Genomic DNA, 15,372 nt, shown 5'->3' on the forward strand with positions numbered 1-15,372 from the left:
AGTGACAGCTCATGCTCCATCTATTACAAACAGAGACCTCCTTCAGAAGTGTAAGTTGTGACTTAAATGTTTGCATTTTTAGTTCCTGAATCTGCTTTCCTCAAGGTTCAATGGCCTTTTTTTTTCCTTCTGTTACTTGTAGGCACATCTGAACTTTGTTTTCTTCCCTCTTCCAGTGTGATTTGCAGCTTTTGAGGCAGCTAGTTAGAGAAGGACTTGAATATATTAGTAGGGCTTAAAGACAGTTTTCATAGTGACCTTTAAAATATCTCAAGCTGTGAACTAGCTCCAGTCTGGAGTGGGGAGAACGCTTCAGCTTGAGATTTCAGAATAAATGAAGCACAGGACTTTTGTATGCTTCTCTGCATTTTATTGTGTAAAGTGATGTGAGTAGTGAATTAAAGTCTCATCTGCCTCCTTCTGAAAAGCTACGTGCTTAGGCAGTTGTGACTGAGTTGATGATTTCACTGTTCAAAAGATTTTCCTGTTCAGCTAAATGATAGCTTTTTATTAAAACATAGTCTTAGCTGTGGGCTGGAGTTTCATTTAGCACATACTCCTAGGAGACTGTGGTACTTGCAGGCATCAATTGAAATTGTGACATGAAAGAGCCATTGTCTTTGGCAAAGCAGCTGACACAGACTTTTTTATGTTGCAATTAATTACAAAACGGTTGTGAGCTGTTGTCATGTTCAAACAGTGTTTTAACCCCCTCTTATGTTTTTGAAAGTAAAAGTAAACCCTTCCATTATATCCTGTATGCTATTTGTCTTTTGTGACTAAATGGAAGACACTCACTTTAAGCTTTGAGCTGAAATAACATCCACATTTTGAGGGATGTTTTATGTCCACAAAGCTGCAGAGATACCAGGTTGGTATAGCATGAGTAGAATGCTACAGTGGTCTGCATGATGGAACTGCTCAGACAAAATTTTGGGTACTCTTGTATTAAAGGAGTGTGTGCCTATGTTCAGACTAGAGCTTGAACGAGCAGGCATGTCAAAACTTGTCAGAGGGAAGCATAGAAGTGTATGAAAGAAAACATTGTCCTCTTGGGAATGTTGGGAGGAAAACTTCGTCATTCAGTTTTAATTGCACCTATTAACACTGCTCCCTGTTGATGCCATTGCTAAGCCTGTTTTTCAGGACTTTGTGTATGTTTCAGGTGAGCTGAGGTTTAAACTTGCTCCATAGATTTCTATATTGTGATTAAGTAAAAAAGGTGATGATCAACACCAAGTGTCACTTAGGTGGAGAATGGCATAACCACTGAGTGTGTTTAGTTAAAGGGGTTGCAGAATAAACAGTGAAAACAAGATAATGCCAGCTTTTTATTTTAGGTTTCCAAGAAGTCATTCTTAATTCAAGCTACAGTAATTTTTCCCCAGTTTTTTCACCTATCTTTCATAATGCTGAAGTTGAAGAAATGGAACAATGATAGTGAAAACTAGAAATGTGAATGTGTGTGAAACAGTAACCAAAGTTTCTCCTACAGTAAAAGCATTAAAAAAAAAGGGGAGGGTGAAGTGCCTGCATTGTCTGAGTGGATAGCTCAGTAAATACTCTTTACTATCATGCATTTGTATGCACTCAACAATATGGAAATGGCTGAAGTAACTAGGAATGGGGGGTTTTCCCCCTTAGCAGTCTAAGGGCAAAAATGAGGACTCTTCAGAGCAGTGTTAAATTGAGTCACCTGTGGTATTTGAGATTAAAACATCCTGTGGAAAATGCAGCTTTGTAGGGGTGAGAGAATCTGTGTAATACACTTATGGATTGTGCTGCCTGAAATGAGCAAGAGTAGTAGATACTGTAAAAGGGCAGAGTTGGTAGAATGAGGCAGCAGGGGCTGTGTCTGACTGAAGCAAACAAAATGCAAAGAATGAGTTTAAACAGCTACTTCCTCTTGGTTCTTGTAGGAAATATCTTTAACATTAAGAAGATGAAGTATCAAGTACTGTGTGTAACCTGACTTTATGATGCTGAAATGGGTAGGGCTGATTACAGGTGCAATGAATGGATAAAACAGAAGAGCAATGACTTGCACATGATCAGTGTCATACACGTAGAGAATTGAAATTTAAAACCAATGAGTGCTGTCTAGCAGAAGGGCTTTCCTGGTGAACTTTGGTAAAGCTTCCTGTGTAAACTGGGTGTCGTACCTTTATTACTTTCTGGAAACAGTTTCTTTTAACTGAGTCGGGGGAGAGGAGGTGACGCCACACTGTAGCCAGGAAGCCTGATGTTTCAGGGAATTACCCTGAATACTTGACCAGGAAGTGGTAAACCCAAGACGCAGCTACAAGTCAAAATCTGTATTTTTGTTTAGGTCAAGTTCTGAAGTGGTGTGATTTTGTGCTAAGCAAGGGCTGTGATTAAGGAAGCATTAGGCAAAGTAGGTCTTCACCCTCTAGGTATTCAGAGCTGGCCAGCTTTACTTAAATTTAAATTTAAGCTCAGAAGTACTCGGGTTCATCTGTGTTGCATTATTATAACACTTCATGCAAGGTATTGTAGGAAGTTTTTCGAGGTGTTTTAATTTTGGCTAAAACCTGTTTATGTCACAAGCTGATTTAGAAGGCCTGGAGTTGCTGATATATCCTGCTTAAGAGGGATGCAAGGTCTTTCCCAAGTGTGCCCAGCTCTTCTCTTTGCATCTTTAAAATGCACAGCAGATGTTGAGAAATCCCCTCACCCTCTTTCTGCACTCTGTAGTTAAATGTAGCTGAAATGGCACAAATACATACACTGAGGAGAGCTTGGGCCTCCTTAGAATGGGGACAGAAAACTCTTGAAAGTGGTGGTGTAAAATGATGATGGACCTGACAATTCAGAAACAATGCTGGCTGTACATAAGCAAGGTGTAGTGTAAGTAAATTCTAATTAGCTAATCCAAAGACAAGTAAACTTGGAGTAAACTGTATGGAAAAGTACCTTTTCTGTGAGCTGGGGGAAACTTAGGTGTCTGAGAGGTGAATGATCCAGGTGGGATGGCGGGTGGAGCACTTAGATTGCGATGGGATGGGAAGATCACAGCTCATAGAACTATGGAATCATGTAGGTTGAAAAAGACCTTTAGGATAAAATCCAGCTGTTAAGCCAGCACTTCCAAATCCACCACTAAACCACACCCCTAAGCACCATATTTGTGTTCTTGTTCTGTTCTCTTCAAGACATCTACTTGGACAAATGACAATGAATAATCAATGTCACTTGTTCTGCAGTGGGAAGGTGTGTGTGTGTCTTGAATGCAGTAAGATGTTACATTTTTAATAAATTACTTTCTGTATTTTTTACATAGATTTTTGCCTTTAGAATTCTGTGTTCTTTTGCGACTTGTATTTTATGAAGCCTGGCAATCAGCCCAGATGCTGCTGTATCTTTCATTCTGAATGGAGAGGGCTCATTTTGTTCTTGGTGATTTAAACTCTTGAAAAGCTAGTCCTCCTCCACCACAGTCCTTTAAAATCTCTGCATTGTAAGCAGATGTAGCTATTTTGTTTTCTTGATAGCAAAGGGAGCTGAAATTCTCAGATCTGGTGTTTTAACTGAATTGCTGTAAAAGTTGAGGGGCTGGGCCAGTTCTGAATTATTCAAATAACCAAAAAATATCTGGAGAGGGGAAGTAGCAATTAATGATACATGGAGAGAATGGATTTCTTACAGTGGCTTTGCTGTGAAAAGAAATGTGTTGTGTAAGTCCACACTTAATGAAACCCTAGCTTATTAGAGAATAGACTGTACAGTGATTATTTCTACCATTTGTATCAATGTTGGTAATTTTTTTGCCTTAACACCTTGGATGTGAGATGAGGTCATTAAACATGTAAGTGCCAGAGAAAAAAAGCTTCTGAAAATTTCTCTTCTTATTAGTGCCTGACACCATAAAAATACCTATTTTTTAATTGTATATGAAGCATTTGACTCTTGCTTGTGTATTGTGTAAACTACCTCTAAGGTCATATGTCATTTTACTAGAATAAAGAGCCGAGTAATAAAATACAGCTTTATTCTGTAATTGTTGCTTGAATGGTGCAGCATTTAGGAACTGTCTTTGAGCACTGGTTATCTAGAACAGTGGATTTGTTCCTATGTGTGTTTGGGTCCCGAATCTGCACATGGTTTTGTTCCTGTATTTTATTTAACACACAAACTGGTCACAGCACTTAAGTTATACTTGAATTAACTTTTTATTTGGCCTCCTGTTTTATTGGTATACTTCATTGCAGGTGAAAGATTGAATTGTGAATCCTATGTAATTTATTTGCTTTGATAATTTAATCTTAATTTGCTTAAATATCTTGTGTACACAGTGAGGAGCTAGGAGAATTCATGGAGATGAAAGGTGCAAACAGCCCCGGGATCCTTGTACTGACCACGGGCCTCAGCAAACCTTTTATGCGTCTGGATAAATACCCCACGTTACTCAAAGAACTTGAAAGGCACATGGAGGTATATCTTATCAGCATTTATGTTCCAGCTTAATGATGATTTGACAACAATTATTTTAAAGGTACATGTCAAACATGATGGGACCCAAAATTGCATTTGCTTGCTCTTCAGTCAGCCTTCTAAACTACAGTCTGCAGTGGTTTATGTAAAAGTCAGTGCAGTAAAACTTCCTGTAAAAGATAAAACATTTAAAGTAAAACTATCCAGAGAAGGTAATCATCATTCCTAGGATAGTCTTACCAGGGTCTTCAGTTGACTTGACATTGAATGTGTCCCCTGCACACTACTTGTGGCCACTTTATCTTGCAGAGGGAATGCTGCTTTTCACCTCAGTATGCTGAACACATTGGCAAAATAGTCCCTCTGACGTCTAGTGAGCACTGTCCAAAAGTGATCTTCACAAGACAAGAAGGTGTTTGAGGACCTACTCCTTTCACCTTTGCATTTTATAGGTTATATGTTTGGAGTGGGAAAAAAAGGAAAGAAATAGCAAGTGTGGGGGTCTTGTCACACAGATTGGTTTGCCAGCCAGTGTCAAGAGAATGTGCTAGATAGTCTGTAGGAAATCACCTTTGTGACAAAGCTAACCTGCTAAACAAAACTCTGTTTATACTTTTCCCTTGGGATTTCAAAATCTCTTATCCACTAGATCTTGTAAAACTTCTTTGGCTCTATTTTAAGTATAACTAGGATTGTTCTAAGTAACTGCAGTTTTACTACAAGCCAGACCCACCAGTGTTTAACATAGGAAGACCAGGAAGAGACTAGATCAGTCTACAACTTCAATTTTGCAGAATTGTTTATTTGGTTTTAGTTAAGCCTCTAACAATTTTTAAAATTAATTCTGTTAGAACTGAATCTTTTATGTATGTTTTCTCCATTTTTTTTTTAGGATTATCATCCGGATCGTCCAGATATTCAAAAATCCATGACTGCCTTCAAAAATCTTTCTGTAAGAGTGATAGAAGAATAGATTATGTATTTTAAGTAGAATGTTTTCTAATTACCTCTTCTTTAATAACTTAAAAGAGTGAAGCTTTTTCATAAATGTGTAATAAATTTTTTAAAGCCTGGAAATCAATGCTGTATGTAGGCAGAGCTAAGGATGGGAATTTGCTGGGGAGTTGTAGTAAGTAGACTATTGGTATAAGAGTTATGCAAAGGATTCTGCATCTCTTTGTCTGCCCTCTCATCATACTTCATCTCCCTTTTTACTAGTGCTTGCATGACTAGTGTCCTGAAGAAGGGCTTCTTTACAACAAATGAGTGCATGTTCTGTGTTTTTTTCCTACGTGCATTCCTTCTCAGGGAATGGCGTTGGATTTGAGAGAGGTTGAAGATAAAAGTGCTAGTGAAGTTCAGAAGATGCCAAACTTCTAGTAATAATTGGAACAGGAAGCCTAATTTGCACAGATAAGCTGTCTGCTACTATCTTTACAAAAAAAAAAAAAAGAAAAACTGCCTCAACTGCAACAAGCAATGATTAATGCAGTCTCAGTTACAAGAAACTTAATGTGTCGTGCTTCCCTTTAGGAATGTATGCTGATGACAACCTGACATTCTTTATTTTTTATATTAGAAATTTAGTGTTACAGTGTTCAGAAGAGGTTTATGAATTGCATCCTGTTGAGTGCTATAAAAACAAGACAAAACAATTCTGTTGAGAAAAATTCAAATAATGTGAGCAGGTTGGAGTTACTTAATAAAAGTAGGAACACAAGGTTATAAACACTCAGGTTTGCACAGGTGGCATGTCTCTTGTTACTGAAAGAAGATGCTTTGTTTTGTAGATGTGTATTGGTTGTGTATTAGTTGTGTATTTCTGACAGCTGTGTTACTCTTTGCTACTGAGCATGTCCATTTTTGGTTAGTCGTACCATAATTTGAAATCAAAAGGAAGGAGAAAATTGAGTAACAGAGCTATGACTGAATTTGGAATGGTATTTGAAAAGCTGTAGTATTTAATTTAGTAAAACTAGTTTATAAAAAATATTGATAGCAGTCATCTAAATGAAAAGTCTACCCTTAACCCATTCCAAACTGGTAGAGTTTGTACAGATGATATTTTCCCTGTGTTTGTTAGGCACAATGTCAAGAAGTACGGAAACGGAAAGAACTTGAACTGCAAATCCTGACAGAAGCTATTCGTTGTTGGGAGGGAGAGGACATCAAAACACTTGGCAATGTGATTTACATGTCACAAGTAATGATCCAGTGTGCTGGAAGTGAGGTAATGTCCTTCTCATCTTTACTCTCACTCTTCCAATTTTGAATAAAATTCATTATAATCATTATACAAGAGAAATAAATAGAGTGCGTCAGAGATGGTAATCTAAGCTAAAATCTTCCTGTGTTGATTTAAGGCATTTTGTACAAAACCTGAAATAAAATTCCTTGAAGATGGATGGTCTCTACTGTAAAATTTACTGAAAAGTGCCTAAATACAGTTACAAATATTGTAAGATTATTTTTACAGGGCTTTTTTTCTGAGGGCATAATTGAACAAGATTTTCTATGTGTTGTTATGTTACAGGATCACTGTGCATAGCAGTAATTACAGTGTGTTTTAAATAGCAAAAGGTTTAAAGTTTTATGTTGTCAGGTGTCTGAAACAAACTCTTTTTTGGCTGTTATGGGCACATTGCTCAAGTAGTAAGTCTTGAAATACAAGCTTGAGTACCAAATGCTCTTTGAGAAATAGAAAAAGAAGATATATTAGAAAGTTAGAAATGACAGCCTGGTGATTTTTTTTCTAACCAAAGCAGCAAATAAAACAAAGAAAAACTTGTCCTACCAGAACTAATGTTAAAATACTCTTAAAAGCAAGTGCTAACAGAAAGGCAATGTTATACAGGTTACTGACATGTTTTTATTGCTTGTTATTCTCCTGAAAAGTCAATGAGGCTTTGAATCTGATGAGGGCTTTTGAATTGCAACCTCATTCAGTCCATTTCCTCCCTTAGAACAAAGAGGTCCATAAATATGAAGAAAAAGTAAAGTGTTTATGCAACTGAATATTTAGAAGTTAGTCACTTGATATTTTTCTCTCAGGTATTTTGTTAGGTGTTAAGTAAATAAATAAGATTCAGTAGAGCTGATAGTGCATCTTCTGCAGTCATGTCTCTTTCTGAAGCCAGCAAAACAAATCATCATCCCCCACTCTCATCATGAGGTAAAATCTCAAATGTAATGGACTTCTAGAAGTATCTGTTAGCATCACAGCTTTTTGGCGAGATACAGGACAGCTTCATTTGTGCAACAGCAACTGAGTTTGGTTTTGTCTTTCTAAAAATGATATAGCCATTTGCAAATATTTAATTAAAAACATTAAAACCTGCTAAGGACTTGTAATTTTGCAAAGATGCTTGAAATTAGGATGGTGGCTTTGTCAGTGGATTTACCTATGTTGTCATTACAATATTACACTTAAATGCTTCTCCCTTTTGTTGTCTATAGCAGTAGATTCAGAGTAAACTTATTCCTCCTTCCATAAAAATACCCTAAAACAAAACCACAATGTACATGAAACCAGAAAATTAAAACCAGAACAAAGTAATGAGTGCTTTTGTTGTGACTATACTAATTATTCCTTTGCTTTTTCTGCATCTGGGCATAATCCACTGTTTAAAAATCTGGTCTCTAATTTGAGAGACCACAGTCTTGATATAACTGTAACAGTATCCATCTAAATTATAGGAAGAAATAGATCCAGTATGTAATTTTGGTTTTACTGAAATTGGCCACACAGTTGTTATCATATTAAGCAAGGTCAGTATTTCACCCAGAATGTAAAATTCCTGTTTTAAAATACGAGGCTGTAATCTGCTGGAAAAAGTATAGGCATGTGTTAGTAGCACTTTTCAAACAGAAAATAAGAAATTCTGTCTACTTCTTTCCTTTTTTTTTCCTTTTTTTTTCCTTTTTTTTTTCCTTTTTTTTTCCTTTTTTTTTTCCTTTTTTTTCCTTTTTTTTTCCTTTTTTTTTCCTTTTTTTTTCCTTTTTTTTCCTTTTTTTTCCTTTTTTTTTCCTTTTTTTTCCTTTTTTTTCCTTTTTTTTCCTTTTTTTTCCTTTTTTTTCCTTTTTTTTTCCTTTTTTTTTCCTTTTTTTTTCCTTTTTTTTTCCTTTTTTTTTCCTTTTTTTTTCCTTTTTTCCTTTTTTTTCCTTTTTTTTCCTTTTTTTTTCCTTTTTTTTTCCTTTTTTTTTCCTTTTTTTTTCCTTTTTTTTCCTTTTTTTTCCTTTTTTTTCCTTTTTTTTCCTTTTTTTTCCTTTTTTTTCCTTTTTTTTTCCTTTTTTTTTCCTTTTTTTTTCCTTTTTTTTTCCTTTTTTTTTCCTTTTTTTTTCCTTTTTCTAAATACAATGGAGAAATAGTTTTGCACTGAGCAAATATTTGTGGAGTAATCATCCAATTATAATGCTGATAGCTTTTAGTAATAGAAAAATGGGAGAGGAGACTTGTGATGGTGTATTTATGTTTTCATTTTCTTCTTTTATCAAGGAAAAGAATGAAAGGTATCTTCTTCTCTTCCCTAACATTTTGCTAATGTTGTCTGCCAGCCCAAGAATGAGTGGCTTTATCTATCAGGTAAAGTAACACATTTGCATGTGTAAAAATGTGTTGGGGGGGCGGGGTTGTGTTCTTTCCAAATGATATTTCATAAGAAACTTGGGAGGATTATTAAACTTTTGCATTTATAAAGATGAAAGGTAATATCTGCAATAAGTGGTCATATGTTTTATGAAATTCTGGCCTAGAAGCCCAGGGTTTGATTTTCTTTGTAGCTGTGACTATCACCAAGGAGATATTGTTTTTATTACTTTGTTAGTAGTAGCTGATGAGAGGAAGTGTTGGTAGCTTTTTGGATCTGTGTAGGAAACCAGTGTTGCTGCATAGGTTTGTTAGTGCTCTTTGACTGCTGTTTGAGACTTAACAAAATAGCACAGCCCCCTTAAGCTTCCATTAGTGTGAATTGGGCAGTTACCATCAGTTGTAGATGCATCCACATTTGTGCTTTATCTTGGAATCGGTGGCACACTTTCAAAATTCATCTTTTAGTTTTTTCTGTTTAATGAGCACTGAGTCGCAGAGTAGAAGTTGTTTTGGGGCTCAGACTAGATTCCATCTGGATGAAGTTGAACGCATGCTCCAGATGTATGTTTGAGATGCTCAAACTCTGGGAAAATATCAAGTACATGGACTGACCTTCAGTCCCTGGCCCCAGCCTCAGGCTCCCCAGTGTAACAGCACCTGAAATGGTGCAAGGTGGCCCTAGGGACCTTAGCACCAAGTGTTTCAGTTCACAAATCCTCTGCTCACAGCTGGTAGACAGAGTCTTTGAGCTCTCTCCCAAGTTTCCTAGCTGAGCATTTGTGGCTGTTGTCCCACAGGCCTGTTCCAGAGGTGGAACAAGTGCTGTAGTGCAGGGGGTGCCATTTGTCTGGGTTCCCTGTAGCTCTAGGCTGTTTCACAAAAACACTTGCATCTTGGGTATATTGTTGCAAAGACTCCTGAGAGAGGCAAATGTGCAAACCATGACTTCCAAAGTCTTGTAAATGTTCAAGTAATGCCATGTGGGTTTGGGGCATCACAGTGAAATACCAAAAGACAGGCAAAATCTGCAACCAAGTTCTAAAAGGAGACAGAGATTTCACCTACTAGAAATGCTTCTATAAAGCAGACACTTGAACAGTTCATTCCTTTCTCCTGAGCAGTGATTTGCCTGCTTCAAAGGAATGCTAAAGGTTGGTTATTGGGTGTTGCTACATGATCAACCAGTCAGTCACAAAAATGTGACTTCTTTTTTTTTTAATTAAGAGCAATTAAGTTCCAAAATTTGTGTTTGGATTTGTACCCTACCTGCCACAATTGTAGATGGATTTGTCTGAAATGCTGCTGCATTAGGTGGTTCAAGTGGACAGTCAAGTTTGTTAACTTTGTGGCATTTCTAATTATCCCAATGTTGATGGAAAAAGATAGTAGAAAAGGCAGGTTAGTTCTGTGTTCCGAGTGGCACAGACAGAATTTCTGGTGAGGATAGAGTCTTCTGTACTGATTACAAAGCAGCTGACTGGAAATTTAGTATGTTAACAAGCAACATGAAATTAAAGGCTCCGTCAGGCTTTATTTTTCCTATCACTTGCATTTCTTCTTCTTCCTACTCTCTTTATCCCCTAGATGTGCAGCATTGTTCAATAAATAAATAAGCCATTTTCTGTGATTTGTCTTTAGCTTCTACTCAGAATGGCCACAGCCCTTTCTTGGTGTTTACTATCCAACCATCCCTTGAAAGCAAAACTCTTAATTTCCTCACAACCTCATGTGTGATAGTCCCAGCACTGAGAATGTCTCAGATTTTAATGACTACATGTTCACAGCAAATGGAAATTATTTCATCGCTGTTTGTGTCTGAGACAGTTGATCAGAGCTTATGTCCAGAGTGCATGATGTTGGCCTCTTGGACATTTTTTCTGAGGTTCACATCTCAGAACTGGGATGGATATTTGCAGAACATGATGTAGTTTTTCCAGGGAAATGATGCCACTGGAGGCGTCATCCTACATAACACCTTCCCTGCATTTCTGAATAGCCCAGTTGTTGTCAGGCTTCAGAAGATTTTCTGGGTGATAGTGCTGATATCTACCACAGGAGCTAAGGGGAAGAACTTTTAGCAGTGCTAAGCTGAAGTCACAAGGAGCAAGGACCATACTTCTTAGGAGGGCTGCACAATTGTTTGTTAAGAGAAGGGAAATACAAATGATTCACAAGTTCACTTACATTTTCTGTTTTGCTGACTTTGTACTTTTTCTAGCCCTGTGGTTCAGGTGATCTCTGTCTCCAGTGTACTCCTATATTGCCTCTCCACCTGTGTCAGCAGTTCTTGCACATCTCTCTTGTTGTGCTTTTACGCTGTGTTATTAATGAACCAGCAAACATGGAAAAAAAGGCAAAAGAGCAAATTTTAGCTGCATTTAATAGTGCGCGTGGCCACCATGTTTCCTTCGGGGGGAAGCTGCCGCAAGAGGACTCCTCCTTTCTCTTTGGTATCTTGGGCCTGAGCATGCTCTGTGCCTACAGAATACCAAGTGATTTTTCGTTTTCAAGCTTCTAAGAAACCTTTGTCCGTTCTGCTGTCTTTAGGAAAGAGGAAAACATAAAGTTGATTTTTATTCTTTCTGCTGTGTTGGAGCCAAAATTCCACAGTACATAGTATTTGTTCTTTTGCCAGTATTTGCTGAATAGTGTTTCTGTGCAGGAGAATACAGGATGTCTTAAAGAACTTTTCTTGAAGTTTCAGTAAAGCCTTTCATCCCAAAAATACTCAATTTTATTTATTAATCTGTGTTTCTAAAGGGTCAAAAAGTTATCCTAAACTGATTTATTTTTCCCTGCTTGACTGGGTTTAAAATGGGATCTCCTGAAAAATTAGTATGTTCTTCTGAAGAAAACTTACAAATTTGAAGGTGTTCCCTGCTTTTTTTTTCCCCTCAAAGTATTTCCATGAGGGGATTTAGTAGTGGCTTTATTAGAAAAATAAGTCTTCAGTAAATAATTGATGCATTTACTTTGTGAAATACTCCTTTATAAATTTACTTGTTCTACAGACCTTATTCTAGGAGCTAATAAGCCAGTTTGCAAACAAATGTGCCTAAAGAAGAGTCACTGTTGCCTCTCACTGTTGTAATGTAACATGATCCTGAAGGTCTCAGTTTCAAGAACCCAAGACTGAGGAATGATCACTGTTGTGTTTGTATGGATTTTGTGGCCTGAATAGGTATCAGCTAGACTTACTGACATCACAGATGTCATTTGCAGAAGCTGGAGATATGAAAAATTCCCATTGTGAGATGATTGTGTGGATTTTTTAATGTTTTTAAACCCATTGGGGTGTATGTGTCAATTTACTGTGAACATCTTTTGTCAGAGCTTAAAGTTTATATTTTCTTTAATTGGTAATGTTTTTATGTATTTTGTATTTAATGTCGATGTTTTCATCTTTTTTCTTTTTAAGGGAAAACTGCCTATGACAGGAATGACTATTACAAAGCTAGAAGACAGTGAAAACCATAAAAATGCATTTGAAATATCAGGTATTGCCCATTAGTATTTTTATTTACTAGTTATTCAAGCATATACTGTTTCAAACATCAAATGCTCACTCTGAACAGAGGAAAAAACTTTTTTATTGTGGGGGTGACCAAGCACTGGCACAGGGTGCCTGGGGAGATGGCTGTCCTTTGTGGTACTGGAAAGTTCCCTGGCCATGATCTCAGGCAACCAGCTCCAGGTGTCTGTGCTTGAGCAGTGGGGGCCTACAGAGGTCCCTTACAGCCTCAGCCATCCTGTGGTTATTCAGACTTTGTAACACAGCTACCCTGAGCCTCACTTGAAGGCTGCTTTTTACTGCTTCTCTTAAGCAGTTAAGGAGCTCTTTGCGTGGGATTCATTCTGGAATTTCTGTATCTTAATAAATGGAGGCAGTAGCCTTGGAGAAACTCTTTTGTGATGAAGCTCTTCCAAGTACACTATTTACTGAAAGAATAGGAATTCAAGAGGCTCTGGAAGAACTTTGAGCAAGAGTTTTCTTCTAGAAATTTTCCATCTTTTTCTGAGAAAACAGGATGCTTCTTTAGCATCTCTGATGTTAATGATTGTTGCCATTGTGCTTATAGGTAATTTCTATCTGTTTAGTCATTTATTTCATCATGTGTGTCCTGAGACAATTTAAAGAACAGCGCAGGGTCCCCATGGTGGAATTTTGTATCTTTATTGATTTCCTGGATCAGTTCAACATCCAAGCAGATTGCATTTAAAGAAACTGATTTTGTCTGTCTCAAGTATGATATCAATGCCATGAGTCACAGGGGAAAAATAGTTTATATTGAGAAAAAAAATGTTTTTTTGTGATAATAGCTATGCAGCTGACTTCAAGGGGAATGCAATGGGTTAAATGGTGTTAAGTGCAGAAGTGAAAGTTATCTTTGGTTGACATTACATTCCCTAGTAACTTTTGCCTTAGCTTTAATTTTATGCCTTCTTCTGAGAGAAGATTGGTGAACTCTTATTTTATAACTTTTCCTGTGTTGTAGTGTACAGACTCAAGAATGACATTTTAGGCTATGTGCTGGCTTTGCTGGGGAGGATGGAGAAGCGTAAGGCTAGTAAATGAGCCTGTCTCCTACTCTTGTCATTTAAGGTTGTGCTTAATTACTAGAGTTAGGGGAAGAAAAGTAGAACTCCTGTGTTAGGCTAAGAATAAATACATGGAGGTGATGTGTGTTACAACCTGGAAAAGTGGGACTCTTGTACTGAAAATATGGTTTAAATTTTTGCTTAGTATTGAGAGGACATAATGTTTTAAGAAATAAGCATCTTTTTAAATCATGTCAGATCATCTAAACTGTTATTTTTTCATTTCCTATATCTTTCCGGTGTCTATCACCTAGGAAATATGATTGAAAGGATATTAGTATCTTGTAACAACCAACAAGATTTGCATGAATGGGTGGATCACCTGCAAAAGCAAACCAAAGTCACAACTGTTGGGAATCCCACCATTAAACCTCATTCTGTGCCATCTCACACGGTAAGAAATGAATGAGCAGAAATAGGTTATAATTAGGTTGTCTGGCAGATATAACACCATAGAAAGCCTTTTTTTTAGCCATTAGTGACAAGAACTGAATTTTGTCACTGTAGTTGATTAGGTAAAAAGATAATTCTGGTTTTAATTGTGTGAACAAAGAATAAAATGCTTAAAACTCAGTGTAACAGTTAACTGGGGTGAAAGAAAGTTCAATATCATTACTTTTTCTGTTTTGACCAAGTGCCTACATCACCATCTTTTAAGTGTACTTAGAACAGTAGGTTGTAATTGGTGATGTACTTGACAGGCTGTGGAGAAACAGTAATTTCCTTCGGGTTCTGCATTTGAATTGTTGGATATGAATGGTTCTAAATTTAGCTCCACCCTTAGTGGTGAGAGAAGTGGGAGCAGGGCCACTTGTAGCTGTTCTATCTTTAGTTTGTGCTCCGTCTGTGGTAGACAATAAAAAAATTAAGCTTCTTTTTTCCAAAAAATAATTTAGTGTAAAATGTTTTGAAGGCCAGCTGTAATAAACAAGAATTCTTTAGCAAGTGGGATTATTTCACCGGTCCTTGATGACACCGTGTCTCCGTTATGATAATATGCCTCCTTTCCTTTCCCATCATGTTTGACAGCTTCCTTCCCACCCAGTGACTCCCTCCAGCAAGCATTCAGACAGCAAGCCAATACCACTGACTCCTGCCTACCACACTCTCCCTCATCCCTCCCATCATGGGACTCCACACACCACAATCAACTGGGGGCCGCTGGAACCTCCCAAAACACCCAAGCCGTGGAGCCTGAGCTGCCTGCGGCCGGCCCCTCCGCTGCGCCCTTCAGCAGCTCTCTGCTACAAAGAGGTGAGTGAGGGCCAGCAGCCAAGAAACCAGACAGTGTGGCAGGCCTGCAGTGGGAAGTTGTAAATTTTTTGTGGTGGCTGTGTGTATGTGACTTTCCTTTAATTCTGTAAATCTCGTAAACAACAGGGAAAAAGTGAGAGTTGATCTGCAGTGCAAGATTTGTATTGAAACTTAGCTGCTGTAAGAGATTCTTCTGTTTGGCTGTATCAGTTTTGTTGTACTATATGCTTATTTTGTAATTTAACTTGAAATCCTTTTATGCTTTCATGTGTAGGCCACTATATTCTCCAACGTATTAAAATTTCAATAATCTTTATAGTGTTTAGCTTACAATAACATCCAAAACTTGTCTTGATTAATTTTGGTAGGTCCTGCTCAGTCCCCTTTTTACTTTCTTGTTCTGTGTTTTCACAGAACATGTATTGTATCCTTCAGGTAAAGGGTAGACCAGCATCTTCCTTTTGTTCCTGAAACATAGT

General features: G+C 37.4%; 1 protein-coding gene across 3 annotated transcripts in view; it reads left to right on the top strand.

Annotated features, from left to right (window-relative positions):
* ARHGEF7 (Rho guanine nucleotide exchange factor 7) overlaps positions 1-15,372 on the top strand; it is a 70,620-nt gene that overhangs the window by 32,109 nt on the left and 23,139 nt on the right. For all 3 annotated transcript variants that reach the window (XM_031056196.1, XM_005419965.3, XM_031056197.1), the window contains 7 exons: positions 4,314-4,452; positions 5,345-5,404; positions 6,536-6,682; positions 8,948-9,034; positions 12,459-12,537; positions 13,894-14,033; positions 14,669-14,893. In XM_031056196.1, coding sequence (XP_030912056.1) covers positions 4,314-4,452; positions 5,345-5,404; positions 6,536-6,682; positions 8,948-9,034; positions 12,459-12,537; positions 13,894-14,033; positions 14,669-14,893 — 877 coding nt within the window. The remainder of the gene's footprint in view (positions 1-4,313; positions 4,453-5,344; positions 5,405-6,535; positions 6,683-8,947; positions 9,035-12,458; positions 12,538-13,893; positions 14,034-14,668; positions 14,894-15,372) is intronic.

Source organism: Geospiza fortis, unplaced genomic scaffold, assembly GCF_000277835.1.
Source record: "Geospiza fortis unplaced genomic scaffold, GeoFor_1.0 scaffold192, whole genome shotgun sequence".
Classification (NCBI taxonomy): domain Eukaryota; kingdom Metazoa; phylum Chordata; class Aves; order Passeriformes; family Thraupidae; genus Geospiza; species Geospiza fortis.